Raw genomic sequence first — 26,752 nt, 5'->3', positions numbered from 1 at the left:
ATTCTTGATAAATATATTATCAAGTTCTGTCTACATGTAAAATAATAAAATTATTGAAATTTGTTTTAAATTGCTAATTATCTTTTCTTTCTTTATATAAAAGCAGTATTGAAAGCGATCGCAATCTGTATCTATATATGCTTTTTATTTCGCTATGTACATATCATATTTCTTTCGTTTTTCACGTAACTAATTGTTCCGCTTCTTAACTGAATAATCTCGATTGTTCCCTAATCAAAAAGTGACTACTGGAACCGTTCGTGTCTCAAGAGATAAAATCTTCATTTTTTTAGCATCTCAAGATGATACGCTCTCAAGACGAGATTCAAGTAGCAATTACAAATATGGATGTTAATAGGTATATCACAGAAGTTGATCGCCTTAATAACAAATGAATCGTAACGATTCAAGAACAGGAAGCTGGAGTCTTTATCTCGGGAGACTCGTCTGTCCCGCGATCTTGTGTGAAGAAAGAAACTCAGCGCGAGCAGGATATTCGAGATAACCGCGGTAATAACCGTTTCTCGACCCTCGAGAGAGCGAGCGAGATTGAGGCGCCTTTTATTCGCAAACGCGCGCGAAGTCCTGAATTGCGCTCCAATTTAATGAAAATTCTTATGAAAGCTAATATTTTCGCCGAAGATATCACAAAAGATTATTTGACCTCATTGCATCGAAATAATACGAATGCTATTAGGATGAAGAACTCTTCGTTTAAATTGTTAGAAATTCCTGTCCGCGATGTAGGAACTTCCAATCTGATTTTTTTTGCAAAGGGTCCGCCATTAGCCGAACACGCTTTCGGGGCGTTGAAAAGCAAAATGTGTACAAAGGGACATCGTCGTCGCGCTCGTTAAAAGTTTCGAGACTCTATGCGCCCCATAAAAAAAATACGCTCGACGATTTTAGGGTAATCATGAGAGCATCGAAACGACCCCTGCAGGACAAAATTCCTTTTCATTGTTACGCGAACGTTAGTTTCGATACATCTCCTTCACGAATCCGAACATTCAATGCGCACGGTATGCGCATTCGTTGCCAGGTTTACAAGTCTCTCCTTTCCGGGGAGATCCTACAACTCTTCTGGCAAGGAGCGCGATTGCTAAACGAAACAAGGATGCGGAAGAGAGAAGAATTTTTCCGCGCGGCGGATAGAAATAAATAAGAACAGCGGGGGATGGTTATGCGGCGAAGGAGGAGTCAGAAAGAACTGTCGGCGGAAGATAGATCGGAAGGTACCTCGGGGATTCTATCTTTACGTCTGGCAAAAGTGTGCTTCGACGTAGAGCTTACCAGCGCAGAAAGAGCGGTCCGAAGCGATAAAACATGCCGAGCGGTTTCGTGCCGTAATAATAAATCGCGCATTAGATTTTTATGACGGTATTACTTTGAGATTATCGGGTCATTGGCCTTAGTAGTAAATCCGCAATAAACTGCTATTTCTGTAAGTAGGTTGGCTGAATATTATACCTAGAGCGTATAAACGTGACGAGCCAGCTATCATAGCTTTATCAGTAATTATCATAATGTTCTTAGTTTAATTTCTACACATCTTGTATATAAAATACGTGAAGGAATGTTACAAAAATAATTAGGAAATTATTAAATGTGTTTAAATGCGCGCGTCACAGACAGTAATAAAATTAGAGCTTAACTGTTTATATACACCATATATAGTATATTTTTAACAGCAAAAAATTTAGGCTAAACATTAACGTAATTTTTGTATCATTAAAATTTACAATTTCTCTTATTTTAAATCTTTGTTATTCATTCGACGAATATTCACATAATTGATGATCGCCAACGAATATCCCTAACTGGCTTCGATCCCCTCGGAAGGAGAGGTTCCTTCGTTTCCTGGGCAGAATTGAGGTTTCGACGGTGAAGGGACCACGACGTATATGTAAATTGCATTGTCGCAACTACGGATACGGGTTCATGGCGAAGGTCTGACCGGCCAATTAGCTTCTCTAGAGGCCCCTCGATAGAATCGCGCATCAACTTGAATCGGCGATTCCGCGCGCAATTATAGCCGCTTTAGGTAAGGGAGGCGAAGTCAAACGGGCATGCAAATCACTTTCCTTATACGAAGCATCTACAAGAGTATGTCAGAACATGTGAAACTCTCGTAAATTCTTGCATTATAAATTAATTGTATATATAATATTTTATAACAAAATACGAACCGCTTATACAGGGATTTTTATTATTAGGATATTTTATACAGTTTCCTAAATAAATATAAAAAATTGAAGGAAATATCCTCTTCAATTTTTTAAAACTTAAGAGAGAATTAAACCCTGTATAGCTTTTACATATATTTCTATTAACATTTTTATTACTAATTTAATATTATTTATTAAATAACGTAATGATTTGTACTAAACTTTTCAAAATTATTTCTTATGTTCTTCTTATGTGCTTCTAGGTGAACATGAAATAGTAAGAGTTGTGCAAAATAGCTCGCGGCATTTTCTGTAGCGTCCTCTGTATCAATTTCACTGCACGGATGTATAACTTTTTATATAAAACGCAATATTCATGTAGAAAATTAATAATAAGTTAATTCCTGCCCACACTTTATAGTAACAGATATTTTTTTATTATTTAATCTTATTTATAGAAGGAATGTTTGTACAAAAATCTTCACTTACTGTTGATAAGAGAATACAATCATATACTTACAATTAGTGCTACTACATCTCTTGATAAGATCCCACAGGTAGGTAAAGAGGACTTCCACCGATAATACAGGCTAGTGCTTGCGAAGCTTGCGCAAGCTGGGTCAGCTTTTCGTGAGTTACCCATAGAGCGGCGCAAAGAACGCATCTTTGTCTCCATCTAGCCGAGCTTTTTCGACCATCTCGAGAGTTCCCTCTTACGTAATATCAAAATTATCATCAATGCGAGATAACTAAAGCTTTTGTAAAGTTTATTTGCGGTAGATCTAAGTTCAATATGCTGTAATTAAACATCTATATTTTATCGTTTAAATATATTCATGTGTTGTTTTGACGAAATAAATATTCAACATTATAGTGGACATTATGTATATTATGCGGCAATTGTTTCAATGATAAGCTGAATAAATGCGAGCAAATTGTATGTAATATTACGTATACTTAATATGTATAATATAAACAGCACGTAATTTAATGCTTATAAATGCTCATCAAGCAATTGCAACTCGTGTATAAACTAATTCTATAAAAAGACATACATATTGATCGCATTAAAATTTCTATCAAATCGAAATAGATAGAACTTGTACATTGCTCGTTCCTGGGGTTTAAATCTCCAGACCCGCAAGGAATGTTCATTAAGGATCTCGAATACCAGATCTCAGTAAATCGCTGGAATAATATCCCTTCTGATTGCATCACGTAATCATAAACTGTATAACCGTAATAATATCGTTGAGCGTGTCATTCCGCAATGCACGTCGTATATCAATTCCTTAATAATTGTGACGATGCAAACATGAAAAATATTTGACGAGCGTGTGATTCGATTCACCTTCTCATGCACGAATTCCTTTCGTGACATGCCCGAATGAAGGAAAGAATCGCGTCAAATTCCAAGAAATATTTACTCGTATATACAAACGCAGAGTAACGTCTATCAAAGCAACTAGGTGCGCCATTGCTTCTAGCTAGTCATTGCATAATATTGGTTAGCGACTTTTCTCTCCCCCGAACTGATCTTTTATGTTAAAAATTAAAAAATAAATATAAATCATATATTAACACGATACTTACAAAATTAATATTTTTAACAATGAAGCATAACAACACATAAACAGCACTTCAGAGTGAAATTTCAAAAAGAAAGAATGAAAACATTTATACATGTAATTAAAAGTGAATTGAGTTAACAGTAAACACAATAAAAAGCACTCGTTGGACTTGTTAAACGCGCATCGCTAACGGAAATGCACTGCGAGATAAAACTGCACAGTTATGTCAGTTAATAGCCCGAAAACCGGGCGCAAGAGCGCAATAAAATATGCATGAACAACAAGAAGCGAGGGTGCCGCGGGCGAGAAAAACGAAGCGTCGCCGATGCAAAGGACGATACGCCGAAAACGCGCATCGCTCCGTGTTTACAGCCTCACTATCACGCTCGTAGAATTTCTCATCAAGTTTCCCGATGAAACGTGCATGGAGAGAAAGAAGGAGAATGGAGGAGAGAACGGACGAAATGCTCGTCGAGGCGCCTCCGACCGCGTGCCAGAAGCCGCGCGTGAGCGCAGCAACGCAACGGCGAGAGACGCTCCGTGTGTGCTCCATTATCAGAGAAATTCCTTGTATCGGCGTCTTGAAAGGAACGTTTCCTCCACTTTTCCCTCCAACGCTCGGCGAGGATGCGATCAATGCCCCCGCGTGTTACGAACAAGGAACAGGAAGCGTTAGAGTTCGTCTAAATCCATCTCGCGGCACCTGAGATGCGAGTTATAGTACATCGTACAATCGCGGAGAGAAGTCTCTCGATACCGAAAAGGAAAATCGCGCGAGTTCTCTGTGACACTCTTTCCACGGTTACGCTTTCCGCGTTAAAAATTTCCCGATCCTGATAGCTTTTTACGCAAACGCGCGTATAGCATATTTTGTTCAACGATACTCGAAGCGAATACATATGTACGCGCAATGAAACGCGAACGTGCAAACTTTAATTTTATCGAAAAAGAAATTTCCTACCGAGAAAATAACTTCTTTTTCGTACTGTTGCGTTTATATACGCATACTTTTCTCCTTTCGCGAATTTAAGTTTGTTCAAGTTTGAAAGCGTAAACAGCGTGTCTATATACAAATAGTACAGTACTCAACTCAAAATTGATACGTAAAATCGTTTATACCATAATTCTGAAAAATAAAAATGGAAATGTGTATTGAGACAAAAGTGAGTGTTTTCAAATTTTTTCGGAAGTCAGGAATTTTCTTAGAAATTCCAGACTCTGAGGCGCGCTGAAAAATATCACAGTTTAAACGGCGGTCGGAAATATGCGGAATAAAATATAATACAGCGAAAGCGCGGCGTACATGGAAAATTGATGGAAAAGGATCGTTGATCTTTCCATTCCTTGCTGCAAGGTCGCAGTAAGAAATGCATTATATGTTTCTCCGTCGTCGTAAATAACCGATGTGTATCGAGGATTCCGGGCCACTTTAAGGAATGAAAAAGATCACGGATGAAAATCCGGCGGTAGAAACGAGTGATTTTAACGACACTCAATCTCCGGATTGGATTGCGTTGCATTTCAATGCGGGACAGGGGAAGGATGCCGCGGCAAATATCCGACGCGGTTCGTTTCCGTCCTTCCGTCACTTATTCGTGAAATGTAGTCGCTCACCTTCGGTGCCGAGAGTTACGACGCTGTAATATTGGATCTCTCGGGTTATCAAGGGTGCCTTGAGCGCGTCGCGGCTATAATAATACGCTTACGGCACGAATCGATTAACCTGAGCGTGAATAATTTCCAGCCGCAGTATTCGCGAATGAATTGCTTCGCGGGCGTTCTGTTTACAAGGTCATAATTGAACGTATATATTCACGGATATTCACGTCTCGTATTAGACGATTGATCGACCGTACGCCATCCAACCCTTCCTTAACGCCTACTATTTACGTTATCAAGCCGACTGTGATTATAGTTCTCGCGCCCGGAGGGAGTTATCATCCCCTTTGCGGTCCCATGTCGCGCCCACGTTGTACCATATTTTGCTCCGACAGAGCCCGCACGGTTGCAGGCTATATCGTTAAAAGCTATTTACTCTTAAGCAAGCAACGCAGACCTCGTAGGGGAGTAAATAACATGAAACCATCTTTGTATGATATTAATAAATAAAACATCATGGTCGTATACTCATCAAATATCGTAAGCTAAAAATGAAACAGGAATACAGAGATACAGAGATAAAATTAAATAATCTTGTGAAAATACGTTATTACGGAGGAATAAATTGAAGAGATAGAAACTTCTATTCATGCGAATCAAGAGAAGCTAAGCAAACATGATAATACATTGTAATTTAAATCAACGGCGAATGTCGTCCATGTGATGAAATTCAGGGTCTTCGGATAAATGAAAGTCGTTGAAGCAATGTATAAAATGTAGAGCGGATCGAGACGGGCAAAGTACATAAGCAACGGAGTGCGACTTAATTCACTTGAAGCGTTAATTAATCACGACGAAGCGATGAAAGCAGATCCCTCGAGCGTCTCCCCGATAACGCGTCGAGCCCGATAAGTCTGTGGATTAAGAACTTCCGTGGCGGCCAAGATTTATCGATACACGATGAATCGAATAATAGCACGATCGGCGCAAGGAGCGCGATTAGTCTCGCTTCCCCGCACTCGGTCGTTCCCGGTTGAACGAGAATCCATCACATGGACATATTGGATTTGAGAGAGGATCGAAAGCTCGTTTCCTGCCGGCGCATACTATCCATCCACGTGCACCCGTCGTATTCCGCGATATTTTTGGATAAGAATATTCCCGTCGACTTGATAATTTTCCCGCGAACAAAATCGCCTTTATTATAAATTGCGATTGTCACGAGAGTATCTGAGGAAGAAATTTTTCTCATAAATGCATATTTACTGGAAAAGTGGTATCGATTGTTTTATGTAGAGTTGCAAGTGCACCTGTAAAGCTTAAAAGCGATACGACGTGTACAAGATGCCCGAAACCGGATGCGAGAAGGTATAAATTTTCTACTTATCACAATAGAGACTCAACGTCGCGTGAAAAGTTGTCAACGCAATATCTACTGGTCCTTTACCAATTTTCCGAAATGTCAATTGTCATTTTTAAAGAAGCCAAAAGACATACGACGTCCTTAGCGAGATCACCGAGAGCCGCTGAATCTCGATAAGTCTACCATACAACCCGAATGCTACATCTGTCTGTCGCATAGAAACTCGGTAACTTCGAGCAACAAGAACGTTACGGAATTTACGTGCAGTTCAAAGTCCAATGTCTCAACACGATATCGAATTGGTACTTGTTGCAAATTTGAATAAGTCCGTCCCGATGTTCCGGCAACTTGCACGCGCGCGCGCAAGAGCATCCCCCGGGAGTGAGAGCGGCATTTGATACGACGTAATCGATAAGGGCACGGTGCTATTTCATACGGTAGCGGCGGCGGCGGTACGAAAAGCATACATTTCCGAGCAGGATTTCCAGTGTTAATAAATTTAAAAGGCTGGCCATCGCGCGGACGAAAATCGATAATGAAGGTGTCGCGACCGCGAGAGCAATTATCGCTAATCCGGTATACGAAGAGCCGCGAGATAAATGGCGAAATGTAATAAAATGCACCAGCTGCTCTTCCTCTCTTTCCCTCCCTCTCTCTCTCTCTCTCTGTCTCTCTCCTCCCGTCGTCGTCAGTGCACGCAATCTCATGCAAATTCAAATAGCTCGCTTCTTTATCGCGGGTATGCGGGTAACAGCAAAACGGACGATCTCGCCGTACCTCGACGTCCTCTCGACCACACTCCATCTACAAACATCTCGCGACCGACCGCCGTGTTTTATCCAAAGTGTTCGAAAGTTAACGAGAATGCCGTCAAAACGCACGATCTTTCACGAATCGCATTTGATTATTATCAATATAACAAGATATATCAAGAACACCTCAAATATTTCTTCCTCTAACAACTGAGCGTAAGCGAACATCATTCACAGTAACTTCACAGTCATTCGAGATGCATAGCCGTCAAAGGGCCTCTCGCCCCGCATCTTATTGTGACAAGAATGTCGTGATTCTAAAGGCCGTATCCGAAAATTTAGTATTAGAATAAGGAAATAAAGTTGCATGGTAACCGAGTGTTTGCCACGAAAAAAATACGACGCTGCGGAATTTGACCGAACTTGCATTTTGTCTGACTCTGCAATGATCATATACGATCCGAATAATGACCTGAACCTTCCCCCCTCTCTCTCTCCCTCTCTCTCTCTCTCTCTCTCTCTCGTTGCATCGAGAACTACAAAAAGGTGAAAAAAATGTTAGTCGACTTATTCAAAAGTGTTGGTAAGCTATCAATCGTGATTATTGGTATCAACGGTATCCTAAAATACTTCTTCCGTTGTAAGAGAAGTTAAAATCGTGCAGAATAGTAAGTGGTAATTTCGAAAGCTATTATTATATATTATGCAATATCATCAAGATTTATAGTCATAAAAACCGTCAAAACGCACAATCTTTCGCGAATCGCATCTGATTATCAATATATAACAAGATATATCAAGAACACCTCAAATATTTCTTCCTCTAACAACTGAGCGTAAGCGAACATCATTCACAGTAACTTGAAGTAGTCTGTTCTCATTAAAATACTTCATTATAGATTGTGCAATATTGCCGAAGTTTGTAACCGCGGCAAACTTCGACAAAGTGCATTGTTATGTTACTCCCACGTCACAAGTTTGTTTAGCATTACATTCTGCTACTTGCTGCTACTGCATGTCACATTCAGCCGGTAATCCCGCGATGTGACGTATACATCATATAACAGTGTTAAATTTTTAAAACTGAAAATCAAGTTGCGACTTGAGAAAAGCGAAAGGCAAACAAAGTATAAAATTACGTAATAAATTTTTAACGATTAGAAACTGCAGAAAATAAATGTTTCTTTTTATGAAATCATTATTATCACTAAGATAACTACTTCAAGATTATTTTATACATTTGTTGTTAGATTTATGTATAACATAAAAAGTTACGCGATACTCGACAATGTCCAAACTCATCAGTGTTTTCTTAATGATAAAAGTCAATAGGAAAATGATAACATAAGTCGCGAGCAAGATAGTATTCCAGGTAGATTAAAAACTACTTTAAATATCAATGCGCATGAGATATCCTATCTAATCTTATGTAATTTAAACTTATAAATTTTACAGACAAATATTCAAGTGTGTGTCATAAACATCAGATTTAGAGTAATCAGCTGATACCGCGCGTCGTACAAGACTACTAACGATGACGATACAGTTATTGTTCTTAATCCCTTTATTCGCTATTGCTCATGGTGAGTAATCTAACAGACAAGTTGATCGGCTTTGCGATCGTTTAATTTAGTGCAATTAAATTTAAATGTAATAACAAATATAAATGCAGGCGTACCAAAGAAAACAGATACGCAAATTGTGGGGGGAAGATTTGCCCAACCGGGTGAAGTTCCATACCAAGTAAGCTAACAAATTGCTATTAATTAATATCATTACATTAATTGCTCTGTCTAAAAAATATGCGTAACATTGAACTGAATTTCAAACTAGAACCATTAAGTTAACATTTCTCATTCAGCTGAGTCTACTCTAAAAATAGACGTGTAATAATATTAATAAATCTCAGTATCTTGTTGTCACGAAATACATTATTTCAGGTTTCTCTTCAATATATTAAAACAGGGAAACACCGTTGCGGTGGAGTTATAGTTAACCAGTATTACATACTGACTGCCGCTCACTGTGTAGATGGGTAAATATGAGAATCTAAACTAATCTAAAGAAACGTTTCAGCAATATAAACTGTATATAGATATAAAAATGTGTTCTATATGTTCGTGATATTCTTTACAGTGTAGACGTTAGCACCATTTCGGCCAATGTGGGACTAATAGACCTACAAGAACCGCATGCGATACATCTGATCGAGTCCTCTTATATACACGAAGATTACAATTTCTACGATTCATGGATCAATGATATCGCTTTACTTAAGGTAACATAGAGTTAATATAATAGCAATCAACACATATATAGTTTCAATTAAATTAAGCAATTTGAAAATTAAGACTGTGCAAAAGTATAGAAAATTCATTTTCAGCTTCAATCTCCAATTAAATTTTCCTCTCTGGTACATGCCGTTACTCTAACAAATCAAAACTTTACGGCCGGCACGAAAGCAGTCGTATCGGGTTTCGGCAGATTATCGGTAAGTTTCTTAACAATTCAACCATTTAGACTGCCAGACGGCTAGGTCTTCGACAATCGTATTTTAAATTGTTTTCACAAGTCACGCTTATATTTTTGTACTTTGTGTACTTACAGTTTGAAGGAGAGAAAACTACACAATTATATGTCGCGGACATTAAAATAGCCGATCAGGCTTACTGTAGAAATGTGTACGCGAGCAAGTTTGAAAATATTTACGATACGCAATTATGTGCAAATGAGCCAACAGTAGAAAAGGGTTCGTGCCAGGTAAGCTATTTACATAAGGCATTGCAATAGATCGCCGTCATTAGTTACTACTAGTTGCACATGCAATTTTACGCTGTCTGGCCGGGTAGAGTCATTAACTATTTAACCTGAATTATTTTTCTCACGCAAAGCTTCAACTCGTTCCTAATGTCTTCTAAACGCAATGTCTTAATACAATGCTCGCACTTCGAGTTGTATAACGTGCTTCAGATTCTCGATAAGAAAATCAGCCCGATTACATATCATGTAATTAGCAATCATATTGGAGACATATCATGATTGCAATCTCTCACTTATCATAAATTTTTATTTATCAATTAATTTATCAATTTATTTATTCATTAATATAATACTTAACAACATAAGCGCATGAAACGTGCGGTGACTATAGCATTTCAATTCGCCGCCACTGATTATGTTGATTGTTAATGTACCGTATTGATTATTTTGTATATTAACATATTCAGCTCCTCGTTATGTTTTGTAATTTAGTTTAATTGACAGCAAGATTGCAAAACTCACAACTGAGCGAATCGAGAGTCCTTTGTCGTCAAACATCAATTTCATTAAAATAATAAAGCGAAAATAATACAAGCTAGCTCTGTACTAGCAGAGAAATGTAATTGTAGTCAAATGTAAAAAATAATTTTGTTTGCGAGTTGGTTTTTGCAATCAAATCTTTGTCAAATATATTGTTAACGAGAAATGTCATTTTTCAGGGAGATTCCGGTGGCCCCCTCACTGCCAATGGTATGCTCATAGGACTCGTCTCGTGGTCATATAGATGCTCTGACACAATATATCCTACCGTATATACACGCATCTCGTCGTACATTTTCTGGATACTTAAGCAAATCATTAAAAGCCCAAGCTCATAGATATAATAAATCGTTAAATATACCCTATCATATATACCACGCGTCCCGTCGTACGTTCACTGGATAATTAAGCAAATCATTAAAAACGTCCAAACAGATGTAATAAATCGTTAAAAATATATCACGTGTGTTTTACTTCGTATAGCTTACATACGCGCTTAACACTTTCCCTATACTATTCTAGAAAATAAACACTTAATCTTATAAAGATCAATATCATCGAAATATGGTGCGATTATTTTATATTAATATTTTTAACTTCCGCAGTTTGGCAAACAAATAGCAGTAGACGAGATGATTACAAAAATTTATCAGTTGAAGCAACAAAAAACTAGCCACAAATTTAGTTTCATACAAACCATATTTTTGTTCAGTGCGCTATATTTGTGTGTTAGTATTATTAAATTTTCCAACTGAATTCTTATGTTGCATCAACCAAGACATTTGTTTGTCCATATCCAAACAAAAGAGTCAACCAAATTTTATTTCATTTAACTAAATAGATTTCTCAGTGGCATGTGCATAATGAATTTGAGAGAAGATCGAAAGCTCGTTTCCTGCTGGCGCATACTATCCATCCGGCATCCACGTGCATCCACTTTATTCCGTGATATTTTTAGATAAGAATATTTCCGTCGACTTAATAATTTTTCCGTGAAAAAATCATCTTTATTATAAATTGTCACGACGGTATCTGGGGAAGAAATTTTTCTCACAAATGTATATTTACTGGAAAAGTGGTATCGGTTGTTTTATGTAGAGTCGCAAGTGCACCTGTAAACCGATCTCGCCGTTTCTCGACGTCCTCCCTACTGTACTCCGGATCCACAAACATCTCGCAACCTGTCGCCGTGTTTTATCCAACGTGTTCGAAAGTTAACGAGAATGCGAAGTAAACAATAATCACTCGAGCCGACAAAGGGCCTCTGGCCCTGCATCTTGTTGTGACAAGAATGTCGTGGTTTTAAAAACTATATCTGAAAGTTTAGTATTACTGTATTAGAATAAGGAAATAAAGTTGCACGGTAACCGAATGTTATACCAAGCAAAAAAAGTACTACGCTGCGGAATTTGACCGAGCTTGGATTTTGTCTGACTCTGCAAGGATCATATACGATCCTAGTTATAATTTAGAGACCCCCCCTCTCTTTCTCTCTTTCTCTCTCGTTCCATCGAGAATTACAAAAAGGTGAAAAAAATGTTAGTCGACCTATTCGAGTAAAGCGTGTGTTAAGCCATCAGTCGTGATTATCGGTATCAACGGTATCCTGAAATACTTCTTCCGTTGTAAGAGAAGTGAAGATCGTGCAGAATAGTAAGTGGTAATTTCGAAAGCTATTATTATATATTATGCGATATCATCAAGATTTATAGACGCAAAAACTATCAAAACGAACGATCTTTCGCGAATCGCGTCTGATCATCAATATATCAAGAACACCTCAAATATTTCTTCCTCTAGCAACTGAGCGTAAGTGAACATCATTCAGAGTAACTTAAAGTAGTCTGTTCTCATTAAAATACTTCATTGCGCAATATTGTCGAAATTTGTAACCGCGGCAAACTTCGACAAAGTGCATTGTTATGTTGCTCCCACGTCACAAGTTTGTTTAGCATTACATTCTGCTACTTGCTACTACTGCATGTCACGTTCAGCCGGTAATCCTGCGATGCGAAGTATACATCATATAACAGTGTTAAATTTTTAAAATTAAAATTTACCAAGTTGCGACTTGAGAAACGCGAAAGGCGAACAAAGTATAAAATTACGTAATAAATTTTTAACGATTAGAAACTGCAGAAGATAAATCTTTCTTTTTATGAAATCATTATTATCACTAAGATAACTATAATACTTCAAGATATTTTATACATTTATTGTTAGATTTATGTATAACATAGAAAGTTACACGATACTGAAGACTCATCAATGTTTTATTAATGATAAAAGTCAATAAGAAAATGATAACATAGGTCGTGAGCGAGATAGTACCCCAGTAGATTAGGAACTATTTTAAATATCAATAAGCATAAGATATCATATCTATAATCTTACGTTATTTAAAATTATAAATTTTACAGACATATATTCAAGTGTGTGTTATAAACATCAGATTTAGAATAATCAGCTGACACCGTCGCACAAGAACACTAACGATGACGCTATACTTATTGTTCTTAATCCCTTTATTCGCTGTTGCACATGGTGAGTAATCTAAAAGACAAATTGATCAGCTTTGTGACTGTGAACTAAAGTTTGAACAGACTTTTTAGAGATTCAGTCCGAAATTATACATATTGTGAATATGCTCAAGTTTTTTCAAGTCGATGTGAGTTATCGCTCTGTATTTGAGTTATCACTGCAAAACAAACAAAATATAAAAAGCAAAGAAAAACGCGTTTAAAGTTTTCAATGCATTTTTTTAACTAAAAAAATTTTTTTGATCCTAACAAACATTGTATTACGACAAAGTCCAAGTTTCAGTTCATTTCTTTGTAATAAATTAAAAAAAAAACATTTTTATTTCGACAATTTTCGACATTCATTTTCGACAAATCTAACTGCGTCCATTTAATTTAATAGAACTAAATTTTAATGTAATAAATTTTGAATGCAGGCGTAACAAGAAAAATAGATACGCACATTGTAGGGGGAAGATTTGCCAAACCAGGTGAAGTTCCATATCAAGTAAGCTAAAAAATTACTAATAATTAATATCATTATATTAACTGCTCTGTCTTAAAAATATGCGTAGCATTGAACTGAATTTCAAACTAGAACCGTTAAGTTAACTCTTCTCATTCAGCTGAGTCAACTAAAAAATGGACGTGTAATAATATTAATAAATTTCTGTATCTTGTTGTCACGAAATACATTATTTCAGGTTTCTCTTCAACGTATTAGAACGGAGAGACACTTTTGCGGTGGAGTTATAGTTGACCAGTATCACATACTGACTGCCGCTCACTGTGTAGTTGGGTAAATATGAGAATCTACAGAAACGTTTCAGTAATATAAACTGTATATAGATGTGAAAATGTGTTCCATAAGTTCGTGATATTTTTTACAGTGTAGACGTTAGCACCATTTCGGCCAATGTGGGACTAATAGACCTACAAGAACCGCATGCGGTACATATGATCGAGTCCTCTTATATACACGAAGATTACAACCGCACCAATTCATGGATCAATGATATCGCTTTACTTAAGGTAACATAAAGTTGATACAATTGCAATCAACACATACCTACCCATAGTTTTAATTAAATTAAGCAATTTGAAAATTAAGACTGCGCAAAAGCATACATAAAAAATTCATTTTCAGCTTCAATCTCCAATTAAATATTCCTCTCTAGTACGTCCTGTTACTCTAACAAATCAAAACTTTACGGCCGGCACGAAAGCAGTCGTATCGGGATTCGGCATGTTATCGGTAAGTTTCTTAACAATTCAGTCATTTAGACTGCAAGACGCTAGGTCTCGACAATCCTATTTTAAATTGTTTTCGCAAGTCACGCTTTTATTTTTGTACTTTGTGTACTTACAGTTTAAAGGAAAGAGAACTACACGATTAAATGTCGCGGATATTGAAATAACCGATCAGGCTTACTGTAGAAATGTGTACGCGAGCATTGGAAATATTTACGATACGCAAATCTGTGCAAATGATCCAACAATAAAAATGGGTTCGTGCCAGGTAAGCTATTTACATAAGGCGTTGCAATAGATCGCCGTAATTAGTTACTACTAGTTGCACATGCAATTTTACGCTGTCTGCTCAGGTATAGAGTCATTAACCATTTAACCTGCATTACTCTTCTCACGCAAAGCTTCAACTCGTTCCTAATGACTTCTAAACGCAATGTCTTAATACAACGCTCGCACTTCGAGTTGTATAATGTGCTTCAGATTCTCGATAAGGAAATAAGCCCGATTACATATCATGTAATTGGCAATCATATTGTGGAGACATATCATGATTGCAATCTCTCGCTTATCATAAATTTTTATTCATCAATTAATTTATAATTTATTTATTCATTAATATAATATTTAACAACATACGCGCATGAAACGTATGATGACTATAGCATTTCAATTCGCCGCCAATTCTGATTATGTTGATTGTTAATGTACCGTATTGATTATTTTGTACATTAACATATTCATCTCCTCCTTATGTTTTGTAATTTATCAATTTACTTGACAGCAGGATTGCAAAACTCGCAACTGAGCGAATCGAGAGTTCGTTATCGTCAAACACCAATTTCGTTAAAATAATAAAGCGAAAATAACACAAGCTAACTCTGTACTAGCAGAGAGATGTAATTGTAGTCAAATGTAAAAAATAACTTTGTTTGCGAGTTGGTTTTTGAAATCAAATTTTTGTGAAATATTTTGTTAATGGAAAGTTGCATTTTTCAGGGAGATTCCGGCGGCCCTCTCACTGCCAATGGTATGCTCGTAGGACTCGTCTCGTGGGCATTAGGATGCGCTGACACAATATATCCTACCGTATACACACGCACCTCGTCGTACTTCTTCTGGATACTTAAACAAATCATTAAAAGCCCAAGCTTATAGATCTAATAAATCGTTAAATATATCCTACTGCGTACACACGCATCCCGTCGTACGTCCACTGGACAATTAAGAAAATTATTAAAAACGTCCAAACACAGATGTAATAAATCGTTAAAAATATATCACGTGTGTTTTACTTCGTATAGCTCACATACGCGCTTAAGACTTTCCCTATACTATTCTAGAAAATAAACACTTAATCTTATAAAGATCAATATCATCGAAATATGGTGCGATTATTTTATATTAATATTTTTAACTTCCGCAGTTTTAGCAAACAAATAGCAGTAGACGAGATGATTACAAAAATAATCGGTTGACGCAATTAAAAAACCAACCACAAATTTAGTTTCATACAAATCATATTTTTGTTCAGTGCGCTATATTTGTGTTAGTATTACTAAATTTTCCAACTGAATTTTTATGTTGCATCAAACAAGACATTTGTTTGACCATATCCAAACAATAGAGTCAACCAAATTTTATTTTATTCAACGAAATGGATTTCTCAGTGGCATGTGCATATTGGATTTGAGAGAGGATCGAAAGCTCGTTTCCCGCTGGCGCATACTATCCATCCACGTGCATCCATTTTATTCCGCGATATTTTTAGATAAGAATATTCCCGTCAACTTAATAATTTTTCCGTGAAAGAATCACTTTTATTATAAATTATGATTATCACGACGATATCTAGGGAAAGAATTACTCTCACAAATGTATATTTACTGAAAAAGTGGTATCGACCGTTTTTTGTAGAGTCGCGAGTGCACCTGTAAAGAGATCTCGCCGTTCCTCGACGTCCTCTCAACCGTACTCCGCATCTACAAACGTCTCGCAACCTGTCGCCGTGTTTTATCCAAAAGTGTTCGAAAGTTAACGAGAATGCGAAGTGAACAATAATGACTCGAACCGACAAAGGGCCTCTCGCCCTGCATCTCGTTGTGACAAGAATGTCATGGTTTCAAAGACTATACCTAAAAGTTTAGTATTAGAATAGTAAATAAAAAGTTTAAATTAATTTAGGCAATAAGAGCCAAGCGTGATATTCAGTCGCTAAAATCAAGAGACACGGTAGTGTCTCGCGCCAAGTACACGCGGAGCGAGACCGACCGTGACTCTTTTACGCGACGCGACGGGTTGCGAGTATCCGAGATGTTGAAATCTTGATTTTACAAAGTTAATTACATTATCAAAAAATACATCACGTACGTTTCGAGCCTTTTTGGGGTCATTTTCAGCGCATTGTCTAAACATTAAAATACAAATACTTATATCTAATTTTGAAGTTAACTTTGTAAAATAAATTTTAACGACTGAATATCGCGCTTGGCTCTTATTGCCTAAATTAATTTGAACTTTTTATATAAGGAAATAAAGTTGCACGGTAACCGAATGTTATACCAAGCAAGAAAAGTACTACGCTGCGGAATTTTACCGAGCCTGGATTTTGTCTGACTCGGCAATGATCATATACGATCCGAATAATGACCTGGAGATTCCCCCCCCCTTTCTCTCTCTCTCTCTCTCTCTCTCTAAAAGGACTACAAAAAGGTGAGAAAAAATGTAGTCGGCTTAGTCGAATGAAGCGTGCGTCGACCGCGATTATTGGTATTATAACAGTATTCTAACTTTTTCGTCTTCTGATGTTGTAAGACAGAAGTAAGGATCGTGCAGAATATTGCTAAACGGTAACTTTGAAACTTATTATTATATATTGTATGACGTTGCCAAGATTTATAATCGCAAAAGCCGTCAAAATGAGTGATCTTTCGTGAGTCACATCCATAATTATTAATATCACAATACAATCTCAAATATTTCTGCCTCTAGCCACTGAGCGTAAGTCATTGAGAGTAGCTTGAAGTAGTATATTCTCATTAAAATACTTCATTACGGATTGCGCAATATTGTCGAAATTTGTAACCGCGGCAAACTTCGACAAAGTGCATTATTATTTTGCTACCACGTCACAAGTTTGTTAGCATTAAATTCTGCTACTTGCTGTACTGCATGTCACGTTCAACCGGTATAATCTTGCGATACAAAGTACATATCATATAATAGTATTAAACTCTTAAAACTGAAATTTACTTAGTTGCGGACTCTGTGGGAACGCGAAATGCGAACAAAATATAAAATTACGTAATAAATTTCTAACGATTAGAAACTGCAGAAGATATATCTTTTTTTTTATGAAATCATTATTATCCCTAAGATAACTACTTCAAGATTATTTTATACGTTTGTTGTTAGATTTATGCATAACATAGAAAGTTACGCGATATTAGACACTCATCAGTGTTTTATTAATGATAAAAATAAATAGGAATATGATACCACAGGTCGCGAGCGAGATAGTACCCCAATAAATTAGGAACTATTTTAAATATCAATAAGCATAAGATATCATATCTATAATCTTACGTTATTTAAAATTATAAATTTTACAGACATATATTCAAGTGTGTGTTATAAACATCAGATTTAGAATAATCAGCTGACACCGTTGCACAAGATTACTAACGATGACGCTATACTTATTGTTCTTAATCCCTTTATTCGCTGTTGCACATGGTGAGTAATCTAAAAGACAAATTGATCAGCTTTGTGACTGTGAACTAAAGTTTGAACAGACTTTTTAGAGATTCAGTCCGAAATTATACATATTGTGAATATGCTCAAGTTTTTTCAAGTCGATGTGAGTTATCGCTCTGTATTTGAGTTATCACTGCAAAACAAAAAAAATATAAAAAACAAAGAAAAACGCTTAAAGTTTTCAATGCATTTTTTTAACTAAAAAAATTTTTTTGATCTTAACAAACATTGTATTACGACAAAGTCCAAGTTTCAGTTCATTTCTTTGTAATAAATTAAAAAAAAAAACATTTTTATTTCGACAATTTTCGACATTCATTTTCGACAAATCTAACTGCGTCCATTTAATTTAATAGAACTAAATTTTAATGTAATAAATTTTGAATGCAGGCGTAACAAGAAAAATAGATACGCACATTGTAGGGGGAAGATTTGCCAAACCAGGTGAAGTTCCATATCAAGTAAGCTAAAAAATTACTAATAATTAATATCATTATATTAACTGCTCTGTCTTAAAAATATGCGTAGCATTGAACTGAATTTCAAACTAGAACCGTTAAGTTAACTCTTCTCATTCAGCTGAGTTAACTAAAAAATGGACGTGTAATAATATTAATATATAAATTTATGTATCTTGTTGTCACGAATTATTTCAGGTTTCTCTTCAACGTATTACAACAGGGATACACCGTTGCGGTGGAGTTATAATTGGCCAGTATTACATACTGACTGCCGCTCACTGTGTAGATGGGTAAATATGAGAATCTAAAGAAACGTTTCAGCAATATAAACCAATATAATGTATATAGATATAAAAATGTGTTTCATACGTTCGTAATATTCTTCACAGTGAAGACGTTAGCACCATTTCGGCCAATGTGGGACTAATAGACCTACAAGAACCGCATGCGGTACATCTGATCGAGTCCTCTTACATACACGAAGATTACAACCGCACCAATTCATGGATCAATGATATCGCTTTACTTAAGGTAACATAAAGTTGATACAATTGCAATCAACACATACCCATAGTTTTAATTAAATTAAGCAATTTGAAAATTAAGACTGTGCAAAAGCATACATAAAAAATTTATTTTCAGCTTCAATCTCCAATTAAATATTCTGCTCTGGTATCTCCCGTTAAACTCATGCTAAATCAAACCATTCCAGTCGGTACGGAAGTAGTAGCATCGGGATTCGGCAGATTATCGGTAAGTTCCTCAACATTCAACCATTTATAACTGTAACTTTCGATTAAACTCACTTTTCGTCTCCTTCTAAAGAAGACAGTTAGAAAGAGATGAAGATTGAGTTTAATTGAAGGTTACATGTAATCGACGTTGGTGCAACTAGCCCTTAGACTGTCAGATGCTATATAGGTCTTCGACAATATCATATTTTACATTGTTTTCGCAAGTCACACTTATATTTTTGTATTTTGTATACTTACAGTATAAAGGATCGAAAACTATACGATTACATGTCGTGGACATTAAAATAGCCGATCAAGCTTACTGTAGAAATGTGTGGCCAAACAAGTCTCAAAAAATTTACGACACGCAAATCTGCGCAAATGACGAAACAGAAGAAAAGGGAACGTGCAAGGTAAGAAGCTATTTACAAGGCGTTACAATAGATCACTGTCATTAGTTACTAGTCGCACGTGCAATTTTACGCTGTCTGCCCAGGTAGAGTCATTAACTATTTAATCTGCATTATTCTTTTCACGCGAAGCTTCAACTCGTTCCTAATAATTTCTAAACGTAATGTCTCAATACAAGGTTTGCATTCCGATTTGTACAATGTGCTTCAGATTCTCGATAAGAAAATAAGGACGATTACATATCATGTAACTGGCAATCATATTGTGGAGACATATCATGATTGCAATCTCTCGCTTATCATAAATTTTTATTCATCAATTAATTTATAATTTATTTATTCATTAATATAATACTTAACAACATACGCGTATAAAACGTGCGATGACTGTAACATTTCAATTCGCCGCCAATTCACTGATTATGTTCATTGTTAAAATTTACCTTATTGATTATTTTGTACATTAACATATTCGGATTCTCGTTATGTTTTGTAATTTAATTTAATTGACAGTATGATTACAAAACTCACAGTTGAACGAATCGAGAGTCTGTTATCGTCAAACATCAATTTCATTAAAAAAAAGAAGTGAAAATAACACAAACTAACTCTGTATACTAACAGAGAAACGTATTTATATTCAATGTAAAACGTTAAATGTAAAAATTAACACTGTTCGTAAGTTGGTTTTTCCAATCAAAACCTTATGAAAGATATTGTTAACTAATGGGGAATTGCATTTTCTAGGGAGATTCTGGCGGCCCTCTCACTCTCAATGGTGTGCTCATAGGACTCGATTCGTGGGGATTTGAATGCGGTGACAAAATATACCCGGAAGTGTACACACGTGTAGCGTCGTACATTCAATGGATAATTGACCATACAACGGATAGTTGACCGTACAGAAAATATAAAAATATGTTTTGATACTTAATGACGTATACAGGAAAATCGAGAATTGATATATTATATTAAACGTATTATATTAAACATATAAATGTAATAAATCGTCAAATATATATCACATGTGTTTTACTTCTTGTAACTTACATATACGCTTAACACTTTCCCTATACTATTCTAGAAAATAAACACATAACTTTATAAAGATTAATATAATCGAAATAAAGTGCGATTATTTTATATTGATATTTGTAACTTCCGCAGTTTGATAAGCAAGTGGCAGTAGACGAGATGATTACAAAAATAATCGATTGACGCAACGAAAAACCAGCCACAAATTTAGTTTCATACAAACCATATTTTTGTTCAGTGCGCTACATTTGTGTGTTAGTATTACTAAATTTTCCAACTGAATTTTTATGTTGCAATCAACCAAGACATTTGTTTCTCCATATACAAACAAAAAAGTCAACCAAATTTTATTTCATTCAACTAAATGGATTCTCAGTGGCATGTGCATATTGGATTTGAGAGAGGATCGAAAGCTCGTTTCCTGTTGGCGCATACTCTCCATCCACGTGCATCCATTTTAATCCACGATATTTTTAGATAAGAATATTCCCGTCAAATTAATAATTTTCCCATATGAAAAAATCACTTTTATTATAAATTGCAATTGTCACGACGGTATCTGGGGAAAAAATTTTTCTCACAAATGTATATTTATTGGAAAACTGGTATCGATCGTTTTATGTAGAGTCGCGAGTGCACCTGTTAAGTGATCTCGCCGTTTATCGAAGTCCTCTCGATCGTACTCCGCATCCACAAACGTCTCGCAAACTGTCGCCGTGTTTTATTCAAAGTGTTCAAAAGTTAACAAGAATGCGAAATAAACAATAATCACTCGAGCCGTGAAAGGGCCTCTCGCCCCGCATCTCATTGTGACAAGAATGTCGTGTTTCTAAAGGCCATATCCCAAATTTAGTATTAGAATAAGGAAATAAGGTTGCATGGTAACCGAAAGTTTGCCACGCAAAAAAAAGACGACGCTGCGGAATTTGACCGAACTTGCATTTTGTCTGACTCTGCAATAATCATATACGATCCGAACAATGACCTGAAGCTTTCCCCACCCCACTCTCTCTCTCTCTCTCTCTTTCTCTCTCGTTGCATCGAGAACTACAAAAAGGTGAAGAAAATTTTAGTCGACTTATTCGAGTAAAGCGTGCGATAAGCCATCAATCGTGATTATTGGTATCAACGGTATCCTAAAATACTTTTTCCGTCGTAAAAGAAGTGAAGATCGTGCAGAATAGTAAGTGGTAATTTCGAAAGCTTTTATTATAAATTATGAGATATTATCAAGATTTATAGTCACTAAAACCGTCACTATATATATATAAAACAAACGATCTTTCGCGAATCTCGCATCTGATTATCAATATAACAAAATATATCAAGAACACCTTAAATATTTCTTCGTCTAGAAACTGAGCGTAAGTGAATATCATTCAGAGTAACTTGAAGTAGTCTGTTCTCATTAAAATACTTCATTATAAATTGTGCAATATTGCCGAAATTCGTAACCGCGGCATACTTCGACAAAGTGCTTTGTTATTTTACTCCCACGTCGCAAGTTTGTTTAGCATTACATTCTGCTACTTGCTGTACCGCATGTCACGTTCAACCGGTATAATCTTGCGATACGAAGTACGCGTATCATATAATAGAATTAAACTCTTAAAACTGAAATTTATTTAGTTGCGGACTTTGGGAACGCGACAAACGAATAAAATATAAAATTACGTAATAAATTCCTAACGATTAGAAACCGCAGAAGATATATCTTTCTCTTTATGAAATCATTATTAAAACTAAGATAATTACTTTAAGATTATTTTATACACTTGTTGTTAGATTTATGCATAACATAGAAAGTTACGCGGTATTAGACTCTCATCAGTGTTTTGTTAATGATAAAGTAAATAGGAAAATGATAGCACAGGTCGCGAGCGAGATAGTACCCCAGTAGATTAGGAACTATTTTAAATATCAATAAGCATGAGATATTATATCTATAATCTTACGTTATGTAAAATTATAAATTTTACAGATATATATTCAAGTGTGTGTTATAAGCATCAGATTTAGAATAATCAGCTGACACCGTCGCACAAGATTACTGACGATGACGGTATACTTATTGTTCTTAATCCCTTTATTCGCTGTTGCACAGGGTGAGTAATCTAAGAGACAAATTGATTAGCTTTGTGACTGTGAACTAAAGTTTGAACAGACTTTTTAGAGATTCAGTCCGAAATTATACATATTGTGAATATGCTCAATTTTTTTCAAGTCGATTTGAGTTATCACTCTGTATTTGAGTTATCGCTGCAAAATGAAAAGAAAATAAGAAACAAAGAAAGACGCGTTTAAAGTTTTTAATGCATATTTTTAACTAAAAAATTTTTTTTGATTCTAACAAACATTGTATTAGGACAAGTCCCGGTGTCAGTTCACTTCTTTGTAATAAATTAAAAAAAAAAACATTTCTATTTCGACAATATTCGACAATCATTTTCGACAAATCTAACTGCCTTCCGTCCACTTAATTTAATAGAACTAAATTTCAATGTAATAAATTTTAAATATAGGCGCAATAAGAAAAATAGATACGCAGATTGTAGGGGGAAGATTTGCCAAACCAGGTGAAATTCCATATCAAGTAAGTTAACAAATTACTATTAATAAATATCATTACATTAACTGCTCTATCTTGAAAATATGCTTAGCATTGAAGTGAATTTCAAACTAGTCGAACTATTAAGTTAACTCTTTTCATTCAGCTGAGTCAACTCTACAAATATAGACGAGTAATAATATTAATATATAAATTTCTTGTATCTTGTTGTCACGAAATACATTATTTCAGGTTTCTCTTCAACGTATTAGATCGGGGCAACACATTTGCGGTGGAGTTATAATTGGCCAGTATTACATACTGACCGCCGCTAGATGTATAGAAAGGTAAATATGAGAATCTAAAGAAACGTTTCAGCAACATAAACTGTATATAGATATAAAAATGTGTTTCATATGTTCGTGATATTCTTTACAGTGTATACGTTAGCACCATTTCGGTCAATGTGGGACTAATAGACCTACAAGAACCGCATGCGGTACATATGATCGAGTCCTCTTATATACACGAAGATTACAACCGCACCAATTCATGGATCAATGATATCGCTTTACTTAAGGTAACATAGAGTTGATATAATTGCAATCAACACATACCCACAGTTTTAATTCAATTAAGCAATTTGAAAATTAAGACTGTGCAAAAGCATACATAGAAAATTCATTTTCAGCTTAAATCTCCAATTAAATATTCTCCTCTGGTATCTCCCGTTAAACTAATGATAAATCAAACCAATCCATTCGGTACGGAAGTAGTTTCATCGGGATTCGGCAGATTAGCGGTAAGTTTTTCAACATTCAACCATTTATAACTGTAATTTTCGTTTAAACTCACTCTTCGTCTTCTTCTAAGGAGGACAGTCAAAAAGAGAAGAAGAGTGAGTTTGATCGAAGGTTACAATTAATCGACGTTGGTGAAACTGGCCCTTAGACTGTCAGACGCTATATAGGTCTTCGACAATATCATATTTTACATTGTTTTCGCAAGTCACACTTATATTTTTGTATTTTGTATACTTACAGTATAATGGATCGAGAACTATGCAATTACATGTCGTGGACCTTAAAATAGCCGATCAGGCTTACTGTAAAAATGTGTGGGCAAACAAGTCTCAAAAAATTTACGACACGCAAATCTGCGCATATGACGCAACAGCAGAAAAGGGTCCGTGCCAGGTAAGCTATTTACATAAGGTGTTGCAATAGATCGCTGTCATTAATTACTAGTCGCACGTGCAATTTTACGCTGTCTGTTTAGATAGAGTCATTAACTACTTAATCTGCATTATTCTTTTCACGCAGAACTTCAACTCGTTCCTTATAATTTCTAAACGTAATATCTCAATACAAGGCTTGCATTTCGAGTTGTATAATGTGCTTCAAATTTTCGATAAGAAAATAAGCCCGATTACATATCATGTAATTGACAATCATATTGTGGAGACATATCATGATTGCAAACTCTCACTTATCATAAATTTTTATTCATCAATTAATTTATAATTTATTTATTCATTAATATATAATACTTAACAGAACATACGCGTATGAAACGTGCGATGACTATAGCATTTCAATTCGCCGCCAATTTACTGATTATATTGACTGTTAAAATTTGCCGTATTAATTATTTTGTACATTAACATATTCGGTTTCTCGTTATGTTTTGTAATTTAACTTAATTGACAGTAAGATTACAAAACTCGCAGCTGAGCGAATCGAGAATCCGTTATCGTCAACCATCAGATTCATTAAAAAAATTAAGTGAAAATAACACAAACTAACTCTGTATACTAACAGAGAAACGTATTTATATTAAATGTAAAATGTTAAATGTAAAAATTAACACTGTTCGTAAGTTGGTTTTTCCAGTCAAAACCTTATGAAAGATACTGTTAGCTAATGGGGAATTGCATTTTTTAGGGAGATTCTGGCGGCCCACTCACTCTCAATGGTGTGCTCATAGGACTCGATTCGTGGGGATTTGAATGCGGTGACAAAATATACCCTACCGTGTACACACGTGTTTCGTCGTACATCCAATGGATAGTTAACCGTACAACGGATAGTTAACTGTACAGAAAATATAGAGATATGTTTTGATACCTAATGACGTATACAGGAAAATCGAGAATTGATATATATTAAACGTCCAAACATATAGATGTAATAAATCGTCAAATATATATCACATGTGTTTTATTTCGTGTAACTTACATATATACGCTTAACACTTTCCCTACACTATTCCAGAAAATAAACACATAATTTTATAAAGATCAATATAATCGAAATAAAGTGGAATTTTTTTATATTAATATTAGTAACTTCCGCAGTTTGGCAAGCAAGTGGCAGTAGATGAAATGATTACAAAAATTATCAGTTGAAGCAACAAAAAACCAGTCACAAATTTAGTTTTATACAAACCATATTTTTGTTCAGTGCGCTATATTTATATGTTAGTATTACTAAATCTTCCAACTGAATTTTTATGTTGCATCAACTAACACATTTGTTTGTCCATATCCAAACAAGATAGTCAACCAAATTTTATTTCATTCAACGAAATGGATTTCTCAGTGGCATGTGCATATTAGATTTGAGAAAGGATCGAAAGCTCGTTTTCTGCTGGTGCGTACTACCCATCCTTGTGCATCCATTTTATTCCGCGATATTTTTAGATAAGAATATTCCTGTCCACTTAATCATTTTTCCGTGAAAAAAATCACTTTTATTATAAATTACGATTGTCACGACGGTATATGGAGAAGGAATTTTTCTTACAAATATATATTTACTGGAAAAGTGGTATCGATCGTTTCATGTAGAGTCGCGAGTGCACCTGTAAAGCGATCTCGCCGTTTCTCGACGTCCTCTCGACCGTATTCCACATCCACAAACGTCTCGCAACCTGTCGCTGTGTCTTATCCAAAGTGTTCAAAAGTCAACGACAATACGAAATGAACAATAATCACTCGAGCCGTCAAAGGGCCTCTCGCCCCGCATCTCATTGTGACAAGAATGTCGTGATTCTAAAGGCCGTATCCGAAAATGTAGTATTAAAATAAGGAAATAAATCTGCATGGTAACCGAGTGATTGCCACGGAAAAAAAAGACGACGCTGCGAAATTTGACCGAACTTACATTTTGTCTGACTCTGCAATGATCATATACGATCCGAATAATGACCTGAACCTTCCCCCCCCCTTTCTCTCTCTCTCTCTCTCTCTCTCTCTCTCTCGTTGCATCGAGAACTACAAAAAGGTGA

General features: G+C 35.7%; 4 protein-coding genes across 6 annotated transcripts in view; 3 read left to right on the top strand and 1 right to left on the bottom strand.

The window, feature by feature from the left end:
• Positions 1–26,752, bottom strand: part of Hwt (SH2 domain-containing adapter heavyweight) — a 171,594-nt gene that overhangs the window by 84,760 nt on the left and 60,082 nt on the right. The gene's annotated exons all lie outside the window — the stretch shown is intronic.
• Positions 7,000–11,226, top strand: LOC139814948 (trypsin epsilon-like). The gene is made up of 8 exons (XM_071781478.1): positions 7,000–8,121; positions 8,909–9,036; positions 9,126–9,196; positions 9,394–9,488; positions 9,590–9,731; positions 9,837–9,944; positions 10,061–10,213; positions 10,933–11,226. Exons 2-8 carry the CDS (start codon positions 8,988–8,990, stop codon positions 11,089–11,091), a joined length of 777 nt encoding a protein of 258 aa, XP_071637579.1. The 5' UTR covers positions 7,000–8,121; positions 8,909–8,987; the 3' UTR covers positions 11,092–11,226.
• Positions 12,290–15,800, top strand: LOC139814950 (chymotrypsin-2-like). The gene is made up of 8 exons (XM_071781480.1): positions 12,290–12,406; positions 13,174–13,297; positions 13,710–13,780; positions 13,977–14,071; positions 14,163–14,304; positions 14,420–14,527; positions 14,642–14,791; positions 15,520–15,800. Exons 2-8 carry the CDS (start codon positions 13,249–13,251, stop codon positions 15,676–15,678), a joined length of 774 nt encoding a protein of 257 aa, XP_071637581.1. The 5' UTR covers positions 12,290–12,406; positions 13,174–13,248; the 3' UTR covers positions 15,679–15,800.
• Positions 17,221–25,670, top strand: LOC139814952 (chymotrypsin-2-like). 3 transcript variants are annotated; one of them, XR_011732621.1, is made up of 9 exons: positions 17,221–17,369; positions 18,132–18,255; positions 18,667–18,737; positions 18,933–19,027; positions 19,127–19,268; positions 19,380–19,490; positions 19,732–19,884; positions 20,629–22,099; positions 22,898–22,941. XR_011732621.1 is itself a non-coding variant. In XM_071781482.1 (8 exons), exons 2-8 carry the CDS (start codon positions 22,973–22,975, stop codon positions 25,555–25,557), a joined length of 771 nt encoding a protein of 256 aa, XP_071637583.1. In that variant the 5' UTR covers positions 21,975–22,099; positions 22,898–22,972; the 3' UTR covers positions 25,558–25,670. The 3 variants fall into 3 exon arrangements, 2 of the variants coding, with proteins under 2 accessions (XP_071637583.1, XP_071637584.1); XM_071781482.1 differs by lacking the exons at positions 17,221–17,369; positions 18,132–18,255; positions 18,667–18,737; ... (2 more) ...; positions 19,380–19,490; positions 19,732–19,884 and adding exons at positions 23,439–23,509; positions 23,717–23,811; positions 23,903–24,044; ... (1 more) ...; positions 24,508–24,660; positions 25,408–25,670 and having other exon boundaries at positions 21,975–22,099; positions 22,898–23,021; XM_071781483.1 differs by lacking the exons at positions 17,221–17,369; positions 18,132–18,255; positions 18,667–18,737; ... (2 more) ...; positions 19,380–19,490; positions 19,732–19,884 and adding exons at positions 23,439–23,509; positions 23,717–23,811; positions 23,903–24,044; ... (1 more) ...; positions 24,508–24,660; positions 25,408–25,670 and having other exon boundaries at positions 21,998–22,106; positions 22,898–23,021.

Source organism: Temnothorax longispinosus, chromosome 6 (genome assembly GCF_030848805.1).
Source record: "Temnothorax longispinosus isolate EJ_2023e chromosome 6, Tlon_JGU_v1, whole genome shotgun sequence".
NCBI classification, from domain to species: Eukaryota; Metazoa; Arthropoda; class Insecta; order Hymenoptera; family Formicidae; genus Temnothorax; species Temnothorax longispinosus.
This window is presented reverse-complemented; position numbering and strand designations above follow the sequence as displayed.